This window comes from Lonchura striata, chromosome 2, assembly GCF_046129695.1.
Source record: "Lonchura striata isolate bLonStr1 chromosome 2, bLonStr1.mat, whole genome shotgun sequence".
NCBI lineage: Eukaryota > Metazoa > Chordata > Aves > Passeriformes > Estrildidae > Lonchura > Lonchura striata.
The window spans coordinates 59,934,799-59,955,169 of NC_134604.1; the positions used below are offsets into that span (position 1 = coordinate 59,934,799).

General features: G+C 38.1%; 1 protein-coding gene across 3 annotated transcripts in view; it reads right to left on the minus strand.

The window, feature by feature from the left end:
• Positions 1-1,472: 1,472 nt before the first annotated feature.
• EPSTI1 (epithelial stromal interaction 1) overlaps positions 1,473-20,371 on the minus strand; it is a 48,591-nt gene continuing 29,692 nt past the window's right edge. For 2 of the 3 annotated variants that reach the window (XM_021530831.2, XM_021530830.2), the window contains 6 exons: positions 16,847-16,940; positions 13,513-13,596; positions 10,719-10,792; positions 8,670-8,767; positions 3,586-3,618; positions 1,473-2,095 (listed from right to left, as the gene is read on the minus strand). In XM_021530831.2, coding sequence (XP_021386506.1) covers positions 8,680-8,767; positions 10,719-10,792; positions 13,513-13,596; positions 16,847-16,940 — 340 coding nt within the window. In that variant the 3' untranslated portion in view covers positions 1,473-2,095; positions 3,586-3,618; positions 8,670-8,679. The remainder of the gene's footprint in view (positions 2,096-3,585; positions 3,619-8,669; positions 8,768-10,718; positions 10,793-13,512; positions 13,597-16,846; positions 16,941-20,371) is intronic. The other variant, XM_031504772.2, reaches the window with a different exon arrangement.

Below are 20,371 nucleotides of genomic sequence, written 5' to 3' on the forward strand. Positions count from 1 at the left end.
CTACCACCAGTTTATTTCATTATAATGCCCTTAAAGACATGTTGTAACATCCTTTTGCTCTCAAATTTACAGTTTGGGCAGGGTATGTGTGTATGGAGGTGGTAATGCTGACATACTGGAAGCTTTCCAACAGGATAAGAACTGCTTTTTCCAGACATCCTGCTAACATCAATTTATGGATGGATGTAACTTCTTATCATCTCCATTGCAGGGCATGGCTGTCAAAGACACTTCCTGGGCCACTGTTCATATAGATTTGTTTGTACTGTTCAGAAAGATGGGGGAAGAAAAATTCTGCTATTTCTCCATTAAAAGGACTGGAATAGTTAATGTCTGAAATAGTTTGTAGACAGCATTTCAAAAAAAGAGATTGAAATGCAGGATAAGGGGAAGCACTTTGAAGACAGCCAAAAGAAAGCAAAAAAGCCTAATAGAAGAGGTTATTCAAGGTGACCTGACATCACTGTTCCTGAATGCGAAGGTAGCAGGTTAATAAAAAGTTCTTTTTCATTGGATACAGAAACATAGCAACATAGACTGAATTTTAACTTGTTGGGGACATGATGATTCCCTCTCCCACTCAGTCTTTGGGTTCACTGCTCCAAAAAGACCACCTACAAGTGTGAGTCCCATTAGAGTACAATACCAGGGTCCAACTACAGCAAAGATATTTCCTCTAAAATATATGTATATGCATGTACAATATATGTATATACTGCCTACTCTGCAGATGTTTTGCCCTAGTATCTACCCAAGGAGACCAGGTGAGGGATTTCTTGGAGGGAGAGGTAAATTTAATTTTCAAAGGAGAAGTCCAATGACACAGCCAAATACCACTTGCAATACAGTACCACTATGTAGGTATGGAAAAGTCTTCCCAAAAATTTTTTCCAGGAATTTTTACCTAAAGGAAGGTTAAACCAGAAAATATTGCCAAATCTCCAGCATTCCCTATGAACATCAGCTAGCTAGCAGTAGGAGAGATTTCAGTGATTGTTTGAACCAAAGACAACTAGAGTGTCCCACAAGGGGAAGCAAGCATCGCAACATCCATGGTTCAAAAACACCTTCTGATAACTCGTCATGAAGTTTCCATATTGCAAGGGTGATGGAAAAATATCATGGTATGCCTGCATGCTGAACAAAATTGCTCCGGAGACCTTTAACTCAGCTGAAGACATATTTGCAAATGCCACAGATACTTTTCCATCTCTGTGTGGTTTATGTAACATGCACTGTGAACCCTTTTACATTAGAAGTATCTTTGTCCTATATGGTGACTTTTAGACAGCATTAAAATGATGTCACCTGTCTCAGAGACAGGGAGACAAGTCACAAGGACTCGAGGGACAACGAAAAGCAGGAAACTAAAGCCAATGTTGGAGTAGTGTTCCCCATTCCTGTAACAGAAGTTACCATGGTAAAACAAAGAGAAAGGACATATCACAAAAGATATGGAGAGGTCAAATACATTTCAGTGTTATTTCAAGCTTTATTTCTTTATTTCATGTTATGTATTTTTCTAAGAACTTATTTCAGAGATACTGTCTACAATGCACATTTTTCTTCTTGAGTGTCTGCAATTGAGTACAAGAGTAAAATAATTTCACAAAACTTCCACAAAAACAAACAGAAAACAAACAAACAAACAAACAAAATCCCAGCAACACTTCTCCTTCTCTTCCCAAAAGAAAACTCTCAACCTGCTTTTTTAGATGGTCTCTGAATTGTTTTTTTCTTGGTAAATTGCAGCAAGTAAATACAGATATTACTGCAGTTTCTGCAGTCACTTATGTCTTCTTTTCCAGAGATCATGAAGACTGGGATAATTACATTCTCCAAGAGGCAAAACAATTTATGAAAAAGAATTACACATATTCTTATTAAAAATTAAATAGGACTTTCATAATCAGCTGTTTCAAATATGTATGCATGAATAATGACAGCTAGAAACCAGTCTCTGCAGATTGCTCATGAAGAGGGTGTGCAGCTGAAGCCAGGGTAAAGAAAAGAACCACAATAAAAAGCAGTTTCTTGCAGCTTTTATGCGGTCGTTTGGTCTAGGCCAGATAAAAGTGAATATTTCTGCAATACCCTGTAACAAGAGGGAGAAAACAATTAAAATTTATCTTTTACAGCAAAAACAAAATTCAAAGTCAACTTCTCAGGGATTAAGTCCATTGGAAAATAAAGTCTTTCTTTTCTTCCAACAGGTTTTAGCTTTTAATTATGTAAAGCCTTCACGAAGGGATTTCTATCATTTTGTAAATTTAGTTCACAAAATGTCCTAATTATCTGCAGACATGTTAATAACGCTTTGAACAGTGTATTAACATAGCAGGCTGAAATGTGTTTTCAGAACAACAGTAAAACAAGGCTTAAAAATACACCCATCCATATTTCTTGTACATTTCATATGTAAATACATTATTGGTATTGTAAATATGGTGAAAACAACAAAGAATCCGATGCATTGAACTCCTTCAGCTGTCCACAGGTTATAAAACCTGGTAGAACTGTGGACTGCAAAAAATAGCCATTTCTTCTCCTCCAGGGAATTGCCTTTATCTATACATTGTCATTTATTTAGTGAATCTGAGAAAATTTTTAATAACAATTTTACTTCTCATAAAACTGAAAAGACAACTCATGGGAAACAAGCAATAATATTTAGATACTGTCTTCGGAATAAAGCCCTGCTGCAAAAATATTAACGTAACTGTTGGAGTAGCAAATTATGAAGAAAGTCACATATCTAGATTTGTGGGAGAAGGGTTGGAAGCAAAGGCCTTTTAAAAGTTTGATAAAGTTTGATTCTTTTAAATTCCTTTTCATAAAATGCCAGGTCTCAAAAAAAAAAAAAAAAAAAAAAAAAGTTATGTCAAAAGCATCTCCTAAGGAACAAAAAATCTTTGCCAGTTCCCAAACTTGCTTCAAAAGTGTCTAAGTCTAGAAATAAAGGCTCTGCAGAAATACTTGTATCAGAATTGTGATTTAGAGTAGGGAACCCCTTTCAGAAAGGAACACAGATGCAGTAAGCCTTAAGAAAAGGACATTTTAAAACAGAAGGACTGATTTCTCTGATTCAGTAGTGGTGTTTTTACTGACAGCCTCCACTGATATGCATAGTCTCCCTTTTTGTTCATGAAAAATAGTTGAAGAACACAGCCCACAACAGTATCCCTTAGGAACACTGAAAGTTTACTAAGTCGCCTTCTGCACTGCAAGCCACATTCCTCAACTGTTCAGCTTTATCCAGGCACAGTCTATGAAGTAGAGAACATGGCTGTAGTGAAGTTTTAGCCTAAATATCAAGGCACTCCCTGAAGATGCCTTCAATACCATCATCAACTCTTCTTACCTGCAATACATTTTCTGCGATTCTTTACAAAAATCATATTTCAGATTAGGCTTGTGCCATTGCATGGCCCCCAAACGTACAGTTCGAATGCATTTATTTTAAGATCCCTCCTCATATTGTTTCAAAATTAAACTATATAAGCTGTCATCATTAAATGTCAAATTCAAAGCTAACTTGATACTGACATAGGTCCTAAAAAGAACAAACAAATTCATTATACTTACCTTGCTCCTCCTTTATTCCAAGTAGTTTGACTACTGGATAAAAATAAAAAAAAGCATTAGTACAGTACAATGTGCAATATAATCACATATTTATGCAAGGAATGATGGTTATCCATCTGTGTGGAGCTTTCTTGTTTATTTGAAGCCCTTTTGAAACTCCAGTTAAAATAACAAACAAACCCTTCTCCAAGATTCCAGTCCTCACAAGAAACATCTTTAATTTGAACTCTAAATAAACAGCAGGATGTATTGACTCAAGAGATAAACATATCTTGCTTCTGCTGAGAAAAAAAACATCTAGAAGTATTTCAAATATCTTCAGATTCTTCAATCCTTAACCTCACGCAATTTGAAAGAATGAGAAGTTTCTTCTGTTCCTGCCCAGACTGACGCTATCCTCATTTAGGATGAGATTCTCAAAGCAAAGAATGATGGAGCTCAAGACCAAGGCAGGGGAAACACATCTGCATATGACGTTTGACAGCCCTGCCAGAGCGAAATCACTAAACTGAGCTATAGCCTGCCTGGATCCTCTCATCTGAGATCCCTTTGTTGATGCTGATACTTCTGCTAAGTAGTTTCTATATTTTCTGCCATAAAGGACAAGCATGTTACTCTCAGTAAAAAGAAAAAACCCAACAAAAAAAGAAAACAACCAGTTTTAGGAAGCAAATGAATAACCTTTTTAAGTCAGATTGTACATAGACTAACCAAGTTAGCTAAGTTAGCAAATCACATTATTCAGGTAAACAAATGTAACCATTGTAGATTGCATTCTGGATTCTTTAATACAAATATTATTTTCTAAATATTTCCATGTTACGTAAAAGCCTTTTCTTTGTTCTAGGAAATCAGCATTTATAATGCAACTTGATCCTTCTTAAAGTATATTAAAGATGGATTGTTTACAAAAACCTGTGGCACGTATGCTGGCCTTGTGACTTCAGGGGCCTTTGAGCTGTGGCTCTTTTTGCAACAGTAAACTTTATGACTTGTTCCCTCTTCAACTGGTCACAAATAGTATAAATCAAGTGGTGGTTGAGACTCCAAAGAAACTTTCCCATGGGTCACGCTGCAAGAACTAAAAGTGCAAACCCACAGACCATGTTTATTCAAAATAGTTTTATCCATAATTCGTATTTCCTCAAAACAAATTTATGCAGCATCTCATTGAGTTCCTGTTCTGCACATGGGAAAGGAAGAGAATGGGGTTTCCTGTCCCACTGCACCTATGTATTCAGGGCATAGCTGCTTTCCACAGCAAATAGCTAGAATTATGCATCCACTGAAAGAGCAGAGTCAGCACTCGAGGGAGCACTTCTCATTCTTATGCATCACACTGGATATAACGGAGACATGAGACAGGAAGACGTAATGTCACCTTGCCTTCTAGATTCTGGGTTTGCTATGGCTCAGAGAGTTTCAGCAAGACAACTAATATTTAATTAAAGAAGAGTAGACTGATAAATTTCATATGTTTACAATGTGACCTCTCCCCATTCACAGAATAAACGAAAGGGTACTTGACAGTGGCCCATTTTCATGCAAAAAATTAACAAGGTCTCTGTTACAGGATTGCCATTCATTAGCTTTTGGTCTCTGCAAATCCTTACATACTTGGATATGGGCAAATCTCATGAGGAATTGAATAACAAAATGTGCAAGTATTTTAAACTCTTTTTGTAACAACAGAAGTGTTTTACTGATCATTTGTGCCAAAACAATGAAAAAATACTGTTTCACTTCTAAGTCCCAGATGAGTCATGATTAAATTAGGCAGAAATTCTTTACTGTGAAGGTGGTGAAGAACTGGAGCAGGCTGCCCAGAGAGGCTGTGGATGCCCCATCCCTGGAAGTGCTGAAGGCTAAGTTGGCTGGAGCTTTGGGCAACCTGGGTTCGTGGAAGGTGTCCCTGCCCATAGCAGGTGGGTTGGAACTAGATGATCTTTAAGGTCCCTTCCAACACAGATCATTCTGTGATTCCATGATATGATCTTGCTTATTAAACTTGAATATTAAAAGGTCAATGGCAATTTTCTTATCCTCCTATCCTGAAAGGTTTATCCTTATGTCAAAGGCAGTGCAAAAGGCATTAAAATTTTCTTGGTAGCATACAGCAAGACTCCGGGCTTTCTCAAGGGTGCAGTAGCTCACAGATAGAAGTGGAACTTCATTATATTGTTTTCCCATTAAAAAGGAAACTACATAGCCATCGAGAGAGTGTCCTGGCATTTATAATCAAAAAGGCAGAAAAATTACAGTCATGAAGATCCTTCTTGATATAACAGCTTATAAATATTCTTAATAAAACACAAAATGTCTGGAGGGCATTTGAATTAATGAAAACTGATTTCCTATTGCTTAGGGGACAATTGGACAATGTAACTGCTCTTCTGCCTTCTTCCCAGACATACAGAACATATTCAGCCTCCTCCCCTTTTCTCCATGTCTTTTGTGCTATCCATGTCCCTTTCTGAATCCCCTAGGCTCCAGGAAATCAGGGCGGAGCTGCAGCTGCTCTGGAGCTGTGCCCACGCTGATCTGCCAGAGGGCTGCAGTCAAACAACACAGAGGATGCACCACCCCTCAGAGTGGGCACTGTTTTAGGCTGTCTCCTATGCTAGTCACTGTTTTCACAAAACACGCAGAAATTTAATTATCTCTAAGATTTATAATCCCTTTCAAATTTGGCTAGGATTGGCCAGCAGCTGGAAAACCTTATTACATGCAGACAGACAGCATGATCATAGAAAACTTCATTTCTTTAGTAAACCAGGCTAATAGAACTGACAGTGAAAAATAGAAAAGGTACATCAACAATAATGCACAACATTCAGTTTTTGCTAAAGTGTGAAGCTGTTGTGACTGTAAAGAGTTCAAAGAGGAAAAAAAAAATACAAGAGGGAAAGAGAACAAATATTTCCTCTTTGCTGCCACTGCACAGATGGAATAGGCTCAAAAATTACCTTCAGGTCTTTACTTTGGGAACCTTTTTACCTTCTTTTAATCTTAATACATAGTCTGGCCTGTTTCAGTTAGCTCCCTTGTAATGTAAAATGCCAGGCTGCAGACTACATGACTTGTAAGCCCTGGAGTTCAGCCTTCTTTTTTTTAAATCCCAATGGAAAGGAGAAGAATCTTGGTATAATCAAAGACACGAAAATTGCTGCCTCCAGCCTATCTTTTGAGAGATTATTTTTCTTTCTTGTACTTGTTACCAACACTCATTTTTTAATTCCTATCCATTATGACATATTCTTTCATATTTTAGTATTTTCCTGCTCTGTTTAGTCTTCAAATCTTAAGTTATAACAGAAAGGAAAAAAAGATCTAGCATTACCCAACAGAAGGCAGGCTCCTTGGGAAGCATTAAGTAAATAACATCATAAGATGTTTATCGCTTCCATACATGGGGTTTTATTGCATTTGTGTAGACGCATTCTTTGAATATATATATTTTAAAAAACCTCACATGGATTGGCTGCATACATCACAGAGTCATCTGTCGTTAAAACTTTACCTGGGCTGGTACCAACACATGCCCTGTGAAAGAGGGCGTGTGCATCTGGCTAAAGGCAAACCCCTGCCACCTCTGCAGACAGTGGCAAGGTTCTCAGGGGTGAAGGCAGGTCTGAGAGAGATGCTCGAGTAAGATGTTGGGGTTCTTGGCTGTGTCACACATTTTCCTTGGGGTTTATCAGGAAACAGTACATGGATGGGGATAAAAGACACAAAGTGTCCTTGTTGCCTTTGTTAACCAGGCACCCTCCAGCAGACTTTACCTTTCACATTTTCACTACTATCAGGTGGCTGTGTCCCGCCTGCAGTCTCTAATTCTGCTATCTGCAGACATGCTGGCTTTCAGGAGATGGCTCAGGCCTGCCATACACTGTGCTCTCTTACTCACACTCTTTAACTAGCCTGGACATCTGCAACTTGGCTTCCATCAGCCTCTGGACTGCCTGACGTGCTTCATGTTTCAGATCAGTAAACCTCACAGACCTGATGGGAGGTTGAGCTTGCATGTCCTGTCTCCTCTCACCAAGACCAAAAATCAGCACAAGGTTCCTGAACCCAGGGCTTGCCCAAAGCTTATAGTGATGAAGACAACCTTTTCCCACTTCCAGTACATGGAAAATTCCAGTAGCAATAATATCTGCTTTTTAACTATGCCTTGACTTTGGAGATGCTGGAACCGAACTCTTCCTGGTGTTCACTGGATAACATAAACATCCTCACCAATTAATCCAATTCAAGCTTTTATATTTTATCAACTAAACACCTTTCTCTACACAGTCACACACACTAAATTCTCTTAGACTCTCATAATTTTGCTTCTTAGTCTTCCTAACTCTTCCATTTTTGTACTAGAGTCCTTTAATCAATAGAATTTCAACCTTTGGACAATTCCATGATGAAGAAAACATATAATTTTTTTTTTTTTTTACACTGAAAAGTGAAATTCTAAACAACAGTCATATTAATGTCTCATTAGAACAGTTGAAAAAATGAATGGATGTTTAATAGATTACAGTCAAGATATCTTTTCTTCAAAGAATCCTGATGAATACTATTTTTAAATGAAATGTAGTTGAGCCTTGTTTGTCATAATTTTATATAGGTAAAAAATGAGCATCTATGCATGGAAAGATATAGATAGATTAGACAGATTAGATAGACAGATAGATAGATATGGGATTTTCCCCCTCTAATTACAATACCATATTAAAATATTTACAGCATATCCAAGCATCTTTCATTTAAAGACTTTTAAAAATCCCTAATGATTTCACCATCCTTGTTCTGAATTTAAGGAAGTACCTTGGATGTGGCTCCTTGCAGTGAGTACCTCACACACAAGGCCACTGAGTTCTGCCTCAAGAGCAGCTGTTCCTCCCTCCTCCCATTTGAACAGCTTATATTTTAGGTAGAATTTCTTCTTGAAAGGTATTAAGGACAGCCTGCCAGGGCTGTAAGTTCTGTCAGGCAGGCTAAACACACGTGGACACACAATAGTGTCTGGAAAAAAAAATTCAACATTTAAACAATCTCTTTTCTTTTCCATTCTGTACCAAAAAACTTACCAAGGTGCCATTATTGAGGTAATCCAGTATATCCAGGGTAGTACATGTTATTAGGCTGTGTTTTGTTTTGGAGTCGGTCCAGGAAAGCATTATTTACCCTTAAAGTACAATAAAAAAAAATGAATAATGATGGAAGGCGGCTGAGAAGTTCACAAACTATTGAAATTTAACATACTGTGAGTGGCTTTCCCTTCCCATGTTTTCAGTGCCCATTTCCCTGTATTTTTCAAGCTTGTGCTGCATAACCATGGATGGGCATGAGATCAGGTGGACTTAATTTTCTATTCACCAAATGCATCCTTATCCTGGGATCAGTCTGTTGGGATTAAGAGGCACATCTAGGCTGCTGTTTATAATGCACTGAAATTCTTCATGGAAAGATGACCTGCGTACCATCCGTATCAGCCACTTTTTAGGGAGGTCACATATTTTGACAAGTCACCTTAGGTAATCTTTCAGCCTTCAATGCACAATGAAAGTTTCTAGGAGTACTGATTTACTAATATAAAATAGAAGAACCCACTTAAGCTTGTTACTAGTAGAGACAATTTATGCATCTGACAACTTTCTCTACCATCCAGCTGTGAAATTCTAGCATTTTCTTGCACTGCTCTATCAATCTGGAAAGCATGGACAAATACACAGTTTACTTCAATCTGTTTTAAATATTTTCACAGTGGGAATGTTCAGCATGGAGAAGAGAAGGCTGTGGGGTGACCTTACAGCAGTCTATCAGTATTTGAAGTGGGTTAGGGTTTAGGGTTAGTGTTCTCTACAAGAGATAGGGAGAGGGACTTTTTACAAGGGCATGTGATAAAGGACAAAGGAGAATGGCTTTAGACTGAAAGAGGGTAGATTTAGATTGGATACTAGGAAGAAATTCTTCACTATGAGGGTGCTGAGGCACTGGTGCAAGCTTCCCAGAGAAGCTGTGGATGCCCCATCCCTGGAAGTGTTCCAGGCCAGGCTGGGTGGGGCTTTGAGCCAATCTGGTCTAGTGGAAGGTGCCCCTGTCCATGTCAGGAAGGTTGGAGCTAGATGACATTTAAGGTCCCTTCCAACCCAAATCATTCTATGATTCTTTGGAAAACTGTTTCTTTTTCCCCTTGATTGCTGCTTAGGACTGACACACATGCTGAGATATGACTGTTGTTTTAATGTTTTACAATGGTATTGGTAAGAATTAAATAAAAACCAAAATACTGGGTTATTTCTGTCTAGGCAAATGAAACGGATGGAATTGAAAATCCTTCATTAACTTCTATGGGTAATTATTTCAGTGTTTTTGCTAGAGAAAAAAATGAAAGCAGTCTGAAGAGTGGTTGACTACAAAAGTTTTTTTATGTTTACATATTGATTTTAAAAAAAAAAGTTTTTACTTTCAAGCCTGAGCATTGTTTCTTTTTGCCAGCAGAAAACAAAGCTGAGAATTTCACTGTGATTCAGAATAATGAAAAGTCAGTTAAGTGAAAGAAGTGGAAGATGAGAATTATTGAGCATAGAGAGGTCACAGCAGTGGGGCACAGCCTGAGGTGCAAAGACATGCAGCTGCAGAAGGCCTTGCTGCACTGCAGGTTCCATCTGAATCAATACCAAATCCCAGGTTTAGATCTGTCTGTTAACCTCAGAGACAGTCAACCACAAGATGTGGCCTGGACAAAGTAGTCCATTCTAAAATAAATAAAAATATAGCTATAAAAATAAATATAGATAGATATCTAGGTTTGTATACAGATCCATAGATCAAGTGCGTCCCAGCTGAAGCTACTGTACTAGTAGTCATCAATAAAACTATTAATAGTTTCTGCCGTATGCTGTATCCTATGCTGATAGGATAAATAAAGTGAGAAAGGCACTCTGGGTCATACTGCATGCAGTGAGCAGTTGTAATCATGGATATTAGTGGCTCATTTAAAAACAGAGATAAACCAGAGATGAGGTCAGGGATCCCCATTGCAATAGTCTTCTAAAGCATGAGTGACTGCAATTTTGAGACCCTTTTCAGGTGGAAATTCAATTTGAGTGTATTCTGCAAGTTTTGCATCTTACCTTCTCTGTTCATTTTTAAGTGATCTTGTCCTGATTTCCTCTTCCTGCTTTTGTTTAAATTCCAATAATTCAGCCTGGCAATGATAAAAGTGAAAAACAAAGAAATAAACAAATAAACTAACTTACTTTTAATTAACATACTTATGCTGCAAACCCTATTAATTCCACATGATGTTAACCCCAGTTAAAGTCAGAACTTCTCTCAGCAACATTTTTCTTATGTGACAGCACTATCTTAAAAACTGAGTGGTTTTTCTGTTCAGCATGTGGATAATTTTTTGTTTGTGCCTTAAAAAAAAGTGGGAAGTTACAGTATTCAGACATTTACAGTCCTAGGCATAAGGGGGTATGCTAGACACCAGTCTGCTTCCCGTTGCCCCAAAACACATATTTGAATTTCCCAGTGGGTCAAAGGGGGACAAAAGCCAAAAGTCAGAAGCAGACACAGCTGTCATTCCCACAGAGTAAGAAGGAGACATGTCCTTTGCCTCCTGCCTCTACAGAGTGCAAGCAGAAGATGAGATCTGGGCTATGTGATGGGTTGTGTCACCTCCAGCACCCTGGGGCTCCCTTCAGGGTGAGGAGGGAAAGTGGTACTTGTTGAAAATGGCATGGTAGAAGCATATACAAGCGCCCAGCACCGAGCAGACTACCAGCCTTACGTAGTATTTAGGTATACAAATAGTGTCAAAGGGAATTCTTTTCAGAGGAGAGTTTGCTCATGCAATTTTAGCCAGAACTGTGAAGAAAACACAGTTCGTATCACTCTGGTTTGTATGTGTGCTTGTTTGTCCAGCTCCTTCTGCCTGCAACACACCCAAGAAATTGCGGATCTTTCTGCAAAGGATTTGGCTTGCAGGGCAAGGGGGAAGGCATAGGAACAGACCCATCTTTCATATTTTCCATTGCAACTGCACAGCAGTAAGAATAGAAACTAAAATAAAATTATGTGCTTAGATAAAAGCTTCAATAACTGAATGGAACCACATGACTTTTTTTTTTTTAAATCGATTTAAGTGAAACATTAAGTAAAAACTATGCAATAAATGTATGAAGAAAATCAATAACTGAGAATGTGTTGTGTATCAATATTTGTCTAGCCCTAAAAGAAGAAACAGGATTAAGAAATAAAAAAGCCAACCTCCATTTTCACTATTTTAAATAACTATTCAACCTGAAAATTAAAACTCGGTATCTGACTTTCCAATATGTCGTCTCCTCTCTTGGAGTAATGTTCTGAAATATATTGTGTGTATATAATGCAGTGTTCAAAGTGTACTGAATATTTCTAAATCAAGCAATACATACTAAAACCTGTTCTGAAGAAAAAAAGGGAACTGACAATACCTACACATTTTATAGCTACACTGTGTTAGGAGGTACACACAAGACAGAATTCACAATTACTTTATCATTACTAAATATTAGTTTGAAGTAGAAATGAGCCAACATATATCTGAGGGACAATTATTGGTGCCCTTAAAATCCGTATTATTTACAGTAGGTTTGTAAGTAGTGCATTACTCTGCACAATAGGTAGCAGCAACTGTGAAGGCAAGGAGACCTTGGAACCACATAGCAAACAAAAGGAGCCTTAGAAGCAGCCAACAGCTCCTTAGCAGCCCATGGAAATTGCTAAAGAGTCTACAGGTCTGCACAAGTCCCGTAAACCAAACCCATGAATTAGGGGCATGATAATTTACATCTGTAGTTATTTTCTCTTTGGAAGGGTCCATGTACAGACTACAAAAGGAACCAGTCTTACACCCATCCAGGCTGGCTTTCAAAATTTTTTCCTCTGTAGAGGTTCTTGGAATAAGCATATACCTGATGGGATAGCAATGAAGAGACTGCCTTTTGCCCCATCTTTTTTTCCCAGTATTATAGTTGTTAGAATACTATGAAATGAGGACACATCCCCAACATGTAAAGAAATATATCAGTGACAGGGAATAACTTCTGCAGTTCTAGAAGAAACTCGGTGTATGGAATTTGTTGTGCTAAAATTCTCCCACTGGGGAAGTAGCTTAACATTAATTTGGATGTTAGTAACAGCAGAGGCACTTGCTCACATATTTTCAAATTATTTGCTAGATTTTCATGTGCTGCCCTCCCTGTACTTTTACAGTCAAACCTGGAGCCAAAACTTTGCACAGTGCCATCACCTTTGGCAGATGAACTTTATGTGGATATGGTACCCAAATCTATACCAGAGGGGCTACACACTTCAGGCAATGCATGATGCATATGCAGAATATGGAGTTCAAAGTTGCAGTTATGGCATGCCTGCTTTTTAGACAATTCAAAACTCATTAGTTAGGTAGTTAGTTACACAGAGAGCCATGCTATAATTAACAGGAAATCTGAGCATTTCCACATCCCCATTTGAAAAAGCCAGGCCCATGGCCCTCAATTCTCTAGAAAGAGACAATTCAGAAAAATCATCCTTAATTCCTCAATAAGATGACTTCTGCCTGCAAGAGAGTAAACTGATTTCCTTAGCCTATGAAATCGGTTGCCATGGTCAAAAAACCCTCCACACAATTATTCAAGTGGAGAGGTGAAAAGGAGCACGTTTTCCAGATGAAAACAGCCTTGAACTCAGAAGATAATTGTCCTGTCCCTGTTCAAATTTTACAGCTTGACTCATCTCTCTCACAATATTTGAAAACGGTGACTGAATCACTTCTGCTAAAGAGAAGCTCTGTGCATAGGCTACAGGTAATCAGTGTATTTAATTACTTTCACAGCATGCAAAAATGATACAATATGTAAACTGTTAATGTATAATTACCTTCCTCTGTTGTTCTTGCCTCATTTCCTCTAATCTTTTGTTTTCATCGTCTCGAAGAGCTTGCTTATAAGCATGGCTTCTTTTCTATTGTTCAGCAGAAAATAAAAATATATTAGTGTGGTGAGAGTGAGGCCAAACTCCCAAACCTTATTCTCAAATTGTTATATGGGTAATTAACAAACACAAATGGTCGAATGATTCCAGTTACTTAAGAAACAGATTAGTCTTGATTAGAATTTAAACAAGAAGTGGCCTAGAGCCTCTCAGTCATTCTGTTTGTTGAATGTCCATCTGTGCATCACAGCCAGGTAGTCACAGCAAGTGCTATTCTCCATCCTAGTGACGACCATAAAGATATCCTGAGCAGTCAGAAAACACAATCAGGATATATGATAATGAGATGGAGTATTCAGGGAAGAAATAAAAGTAATGAAAACATTACCAAGATGAAAAAGCAGAATGGAGGCCTTATAGCAGAGGGAAGCACAGGATATTTTTTGTGGAGGTAGGGCAACAGGAGAGATCAAACCTAATATTATTTGTGAGGCATCAAGAAAATTGAAAATGTGAACTACACATCATAAATAATGCAATAACAGTGCAATAGGTTTTCATTACAATAACTAGCCCTGGTCTTTCACACGTTGTAATTGTTTGCAAAAAGCCAACTGACAATTAGGGTCTTAGACAATCCTTAGGATATTATACACTGGAACTTCTACTGTAAGGTCTTTGAGCATAGGGACATAGGACAGCACACTAAAAAATAAGCCAGTATAATTTAATACAAAAATTGTGCAGATTTGACTTAAGTGAGGAATTTGTTACAGGTCTACAGACTATTTCCAAAATTTGATATATGCATGCAGAATGACACCATTAAAACAACAGGCACATAATTTGCTAAAAAGATTGAATAGAGAAAGCAATTATTAATAGCTCAATTTTGAGCTGGGAGATGTTGCTACATGTGTCCAGGGAGACACATTCTGGGTCCAATATTATTCATTACTCTCCATAATGGCTTGGAGAATTGTGTGGAGAATATGTTAATCAAGTTGGAAGACAATAAAAATCTACACAGGATTGGTCACACTTTGAAAGACAGGATTAAAATTAATTATGAGTTTGATTAAATAAGCAGGCCTAAAAAGTCATCAATGACAGAGTCACTCAAAAGTAGTCATATTTGTTCATGGACGAGAAGTAACATTTGGCAAGGATAGTTAAGCTAGGTGTGCTAAATTAGTATCACTAGCCAAGAAATGATGTGAGGGGAAAAAAAACTTTGAACTGCATCACATTGTTCCAGACTGTTTTCAGAACAAATTTTTAAAATTTAAAAAAATATCACATACATATATATATATATTTCCCCTTTTTAGCATGCATGTTAGGCATGTCCTAAGCTTATCACACCACTATTTCAAATACATTGCTCCTAAATCTTTTAATTACTCCAGACAAAGGACACATTCAAGGTAACATCCAAATCAGAGTCCTAGAATTCCTACTGGTTTAGCATTTTGGTGCCATGCCAAGTTTATTTAGATAAGAACTCACTGGTTACATCCTTTGGATTTCTGGCTCAAAGGCTGTGTCTATGCCTATAGACTGGACCTCATCCAAACTGTTTGGAAAGACTTTGCTAACTGCATTGCCGCATTATAAACAAGTGATTATTCGATTTACAAAGCTACAGAAATGCAGCCACACAAAAGACAAGTATAAAAAGCTACAGAAATGCAGCTACAAAAAAGACAAGTATAATGTCAGCTATACTAAAGAACAGTAGAGATAAATGATGTATTTTATCTGCTTGGACACTGGTGGTGTGAATGATAAACTATGGGATGCAATTTGGCACAACTTTTTGAACAACTTGACAAAACATGGAATAAGAAAGCCAAACATAGGTAGGCAGAGCAGAAGGACAAGGCTAAAAGTAGGACTTGTACAAATGAAATAGTTCAGTGTTCCTTCAGCCATCCACCCACTTCTGTATGGATATGAAGACAGCAGAACAAAATGCTGAAATCCAAGTCAGTTGTGGGGACATGAGTTCACTCGTTTTCACAGTTCAATGCTCACATTGTAGGAAAGCTGCAGAGCTAGGCCTCCCTTACCAAAGAGCAAATTCCCCACTGTTTGAAGTGTTGGATGCTTCAAGAGGGATGCCAAAGTGGTTTCAAGACATCTTTTCTCCCTTTCCATACCACTTCATTTTGGTTGTTCACCCAGGAGTACAAAATAAAGTCTGAAAGCCACTCTCCTACAATTGACCTTCTGTCCAGCAGCGCTGGGCAGAAATTGGCACTTTCTAGCTATATATCTCTGCCCACATTTGCTAAAATGTCTTTAGGATTTTCAGAGATACAAGATATCCTGAAGAATTAAAGGGGAATGGAACCTAATTTCAATATTAACTTTCTTTTTCATGCAAGGAAAACCAGGAAGAGATACTAGAGGCAAGACAGATGTGTTATATATCCTGTTGGCAACAATTTCTGTAAAGGGAGGATTTTTTTCCCATTTCTAAAGCCTCTGAGGAAATATGGAGGCAAATCTTCCCTTCCTGTTACCCAACTGTTGGTGCTCAAGGGTGCATACAACAGAGGGCTGCCCAAATCAGATACTTCCAAACTTCTACTCAGTTGCTTCCAATGATAATTTCTGTCTGCTTGGCTCCCTGTTCTCTGTCCTTCCCCAATTATCAACCTCCCTACAGGAGAAATACTTCTCTTTCAGGGTTAATAGTCGTCACTGAAACTTTCTACATTAGTAGGAAAGCTTGGTTTAGACATGAAGAGACTAATTGTATGTGAAAAAGCCTCTTAAGAGTCAATAGGAATGATGAAATTGAGGCAATACTTTATCTATTTCCTACTTACACTGATACTTACCAGACTACTTCAAATTAGGACAAAGACCCCAAGCAGTGTGCGGAATCACTTTTAGGATGCAGTGTGAAACAAGCTTCTCTTTATTTTTAATGCAGTAAAGCATCTGCTGACATGAATTTATTGAAATTTCATAAAAGCTTACCACCAGTGGATGGGTACAGAGCATGCTTAAGATCCTCATCTAACCTTAGAACATATATCGAGTTCTCATTTATCAGAAAGAGGTCTGTGTGCAGTTCTCTACTATGTAGAATACCCTGCCAGTGTGGAAGAGACAAGGTAGGCAGTCTCATCCACCCAGAAAGGATCCTTGGTACTCCCTGAGTTACGTCTCAGCAATTAAGCTCAATTAGGATATTCTAACATTACACTATTGACAGCACCTGGGAAGCTGATATAGAAAATACAGTATACGCTGCAGTTTTGCTTACCCATGCTGTAGATTTTGGGCCAGGATTAGCAATCTGACAGGAATCACTCTTTGGCAAACCCACGTCCAATCTGTTCAGTAATTCATTGGTTTTGCTATGAAGAAATTCAATCCAAATAGAATTGTTAGTGCTTCCATAAAAATAAACACAGCTTTTTATTCCACCCTTGGAATCTAGCCTAGACATTTTATCACGTGTCTGCTGAAAAACATCACAGGTAGGAAAGAAAAAGGTTATGGAAACAGACAAATGGGACAGAGGATACAGAACCCACACTGTGGATAAAACATTTGCTGGGATGATTTCTTAAGCAAACAATTATGGTCATTTGCATATTTGGGGTGTACAGTGGCTATGCATTCCTCATTTTAAAGCTCCTATACAACAGACTCACATATCACTGGACTTCATGAGGATGTCAACTGCTTCACAGAATTGTTGCAAATCCTTCTACGAGATCTATAAATCTCAGCTAAGTACTTTAAAAGATTATTTTCAGAAATTTTTCTTCACAGTTAATACAATGCAGTCTTACTACAGATTACCAAGCAGAAAAGCTTTCAAGCATTTTGTAACAAGAAAAAAATTCTTGTCTTTAGTTAATGCACAACATTTTCATTTCTTATTCTGGCAAGGGCAATTTTCTTTTTCCAGCTGCATGCCTAACAAACCCAGAATTTCAAACTAGCATTACTTTGCTCAGTTTTGACCAAGTACAATTAAACTAGGTCACAAACAAAAACAAAAGATGGGAGTTTGTGTTCTGTGGTGAGGAATGAGTTTCTTAACCTGCACTCCCAGGCACATATATTGAATTCTTTTCCCACTCAAAGGAACAGAGTTAAAGAGTCAATTTTATTTCTGTGTACAGTTTTAGAAAACATGAAAGCACTGAAGTGAGAGCAGAAAAAGTGCTGCAAGAGATATTGAATGGAAAGATTTACTCTTCTCACAGGGCAACCAGCTAGCTCTGATCAGGGGAAGATGCCACTACTAAAGACTTAGAGAAAAAGCACTGGCTGCTGAAAACTGCTTCTGATTAACTGACTACCAAGTGTGTTTTATATTTCACTCCATGATCTAAAACTGTGAGTTAATACTTTATTGGTAAAATGTCCTGCTGGTCAGTGAGGAGTGATATATTGAGAAGTTCAGAAAAAGAACAAGAAACTACAAGTTCTTCTCTGCTATTCTACACAATACAAAACCATGTTACCACTTCAGGTACGACGTACTTGCTTAAATTCTAGTGAGTCAGGCTTTTAGAGTCTCACTATTCCCAGTTCACTCCCCTTCCTCCATTACCTGGGTAGGTAACAGACCTCAGGAAATGTACAATAAGGAAAGAACCAGATAAAACACTGTTTTCCCTAATCTACAAAGTACTTATACATAAAGGTTGAACAAATAGTCTTCTTATACAAGTGTTAAGCACTGAATTTTTTTTTCACAAAAGATGAGTTATTAAGTGGTAAGATTGCACAGAATAATTTTGGGAATGAGAAGATTTAAATTGCAGATTTTGTGTTTCTCTACCTATGCTAAAACTGATCAAATAACAATTTATTTCTACACCAGGAAGACTAAGAACTCCTACAAAAAATCTGGAGTATATTTGAGAAGGTTGAAGCTCTGTGAAAAAATATGTGGCAAGTTGGTGCTAGATTCTCTAATTCCTTATCGATGGCAAGAGAATGACATGGAGTGTGCAGAATTTCTCATTATTTGCATAAAAATGTGGTGGAGACCATTGAATTTCCCAGATCAGCACACTGATAAGTGAAAAGCTTACTTAGTTTAAGTATCAGAAGAGATGACTACAACAGTGGAAGCAAATAAAGTTCCTCAGCAAGACTATGCACTGCCTTTGAATAGAGAAATACCTGACTTCACCAAATTAAGTAATACATTAATGAAGTGTTCCTATCACAAGAAAGGGACTCAGATTTCTGAGTTTTCTAATGGAAGACAAGTCAGGTCTTATATATGTTATTCTGTTGTATGTCATCTCTGTGGAAACCTAGCAATGCACCTAGGGTTACCAGACAATGTCTGAATGGCATTTTTCATAATACTAAACCTGCAGTCATAGCAATACAGAAAATAGCTTAAATCAGGCTGCATGGAAAGAGAGAATTCAGAGAGTTGGCTATTCAATTAATGTTCTGGAAAGGAAAGTCGTATCACCAGAAGGAAACCAGCATATTATCAGTACACAGTCAGACAGCTGGAGCAACTTCCCATTCACTTGCTAAAACTTCAAGAGCTAATCAAAAATGCTAAAATGTGTTCCTCTAAACTTAGTAACATTAAGGAAAGAAGAGCATGAGATGAAGAAATTTATTTGAATACAGTAGAATCCTGATAACCTTCAAACACAGCTAGGAAAAAGGAGAGGAAAGATTTGGACTAACCATGAAGGCACTCTCTTAATTGGCTGCTAGCCTGAGTTCTGACTACCCCTAAGCATCAGTCTGAAGAGAACCACTGGTACTTTAGTTAAGCTGGAGTGATCTTATGAGGGTATTTTGTCCTGGTAGCCCTGTCTCCCATTACACCATTGGGAAAAAACCTTTTGCTCTCCTAATTAAAACAGCTTCCTCCCATACTGGTGTGTTTAATAGCACCAAGCACTGCTCTTAGCATGGCAACTCAGCATCTACAGTGCAGTAACTATTGCTGGAATAGTTTTGGCCTGTCTCAAACAGCACTTTCAAAAACAATTCATGGCTTCTGCCTAGGAATGAATATCAACCACAGCTCCCAACAAGTTTTTTAGATGCTACCACACCATTTTGGGAGGTAAAAAATTTTCTAGCAATGGAAGCGGGCACTCTCAGGCCTCAGAAATGTCAGTGATTGACAGTGTTATATTTATCAGTACAGATGCAGAGGTGGGGGAGTGAAGCACAATACAGGATTTGGGGCTTGAATAACTCTTAAGAGCTGTCATGAGAAAACATTAACTCTGCTGCCAGGATCATTGAGTAATGTGCTAGAAGGGGCTGGTGCATGACAGTGGAAATCAGAAATGTTGCAGACACTCTCTGTGGGTCTTCAGATATACGGATTTACATTCCACAGCTACTCTTCAGGCAGATGCCTTTTTAAAAACAAAAGCTGCTATGCAAAAGCATTTTTTGAAGCTCAGCAAGTGTTTGGGACTAAATGCTGCCCACATTTCTATTGGGGTGAGATGAGGGGATGGTTATAAAAGCCAAAGCCTCAGGCCTGTGTAGGAGTTCACATGATCCAACAGGATCACCAGCCCTGATAGCCGAGAAGCAGACAGCTCCCCAGTTGACTACAGAATGCAACTGCAAAAGATCTGAAGACCCACAACGATCTCATTGCAAGATCCAAGGTCTAAATTCATCTGCAGAATAAGGTCTTCAATTTTGTGTGTCAATTGCTTTTATCTACTGTCACATCTACAAGGATAGCAAAAGTCTTGAAAAGGATTCATCCTTAGGGACATGAATGAGGATATGGACTCAGGATTTTCCAGCATTACCAGCATTTTTC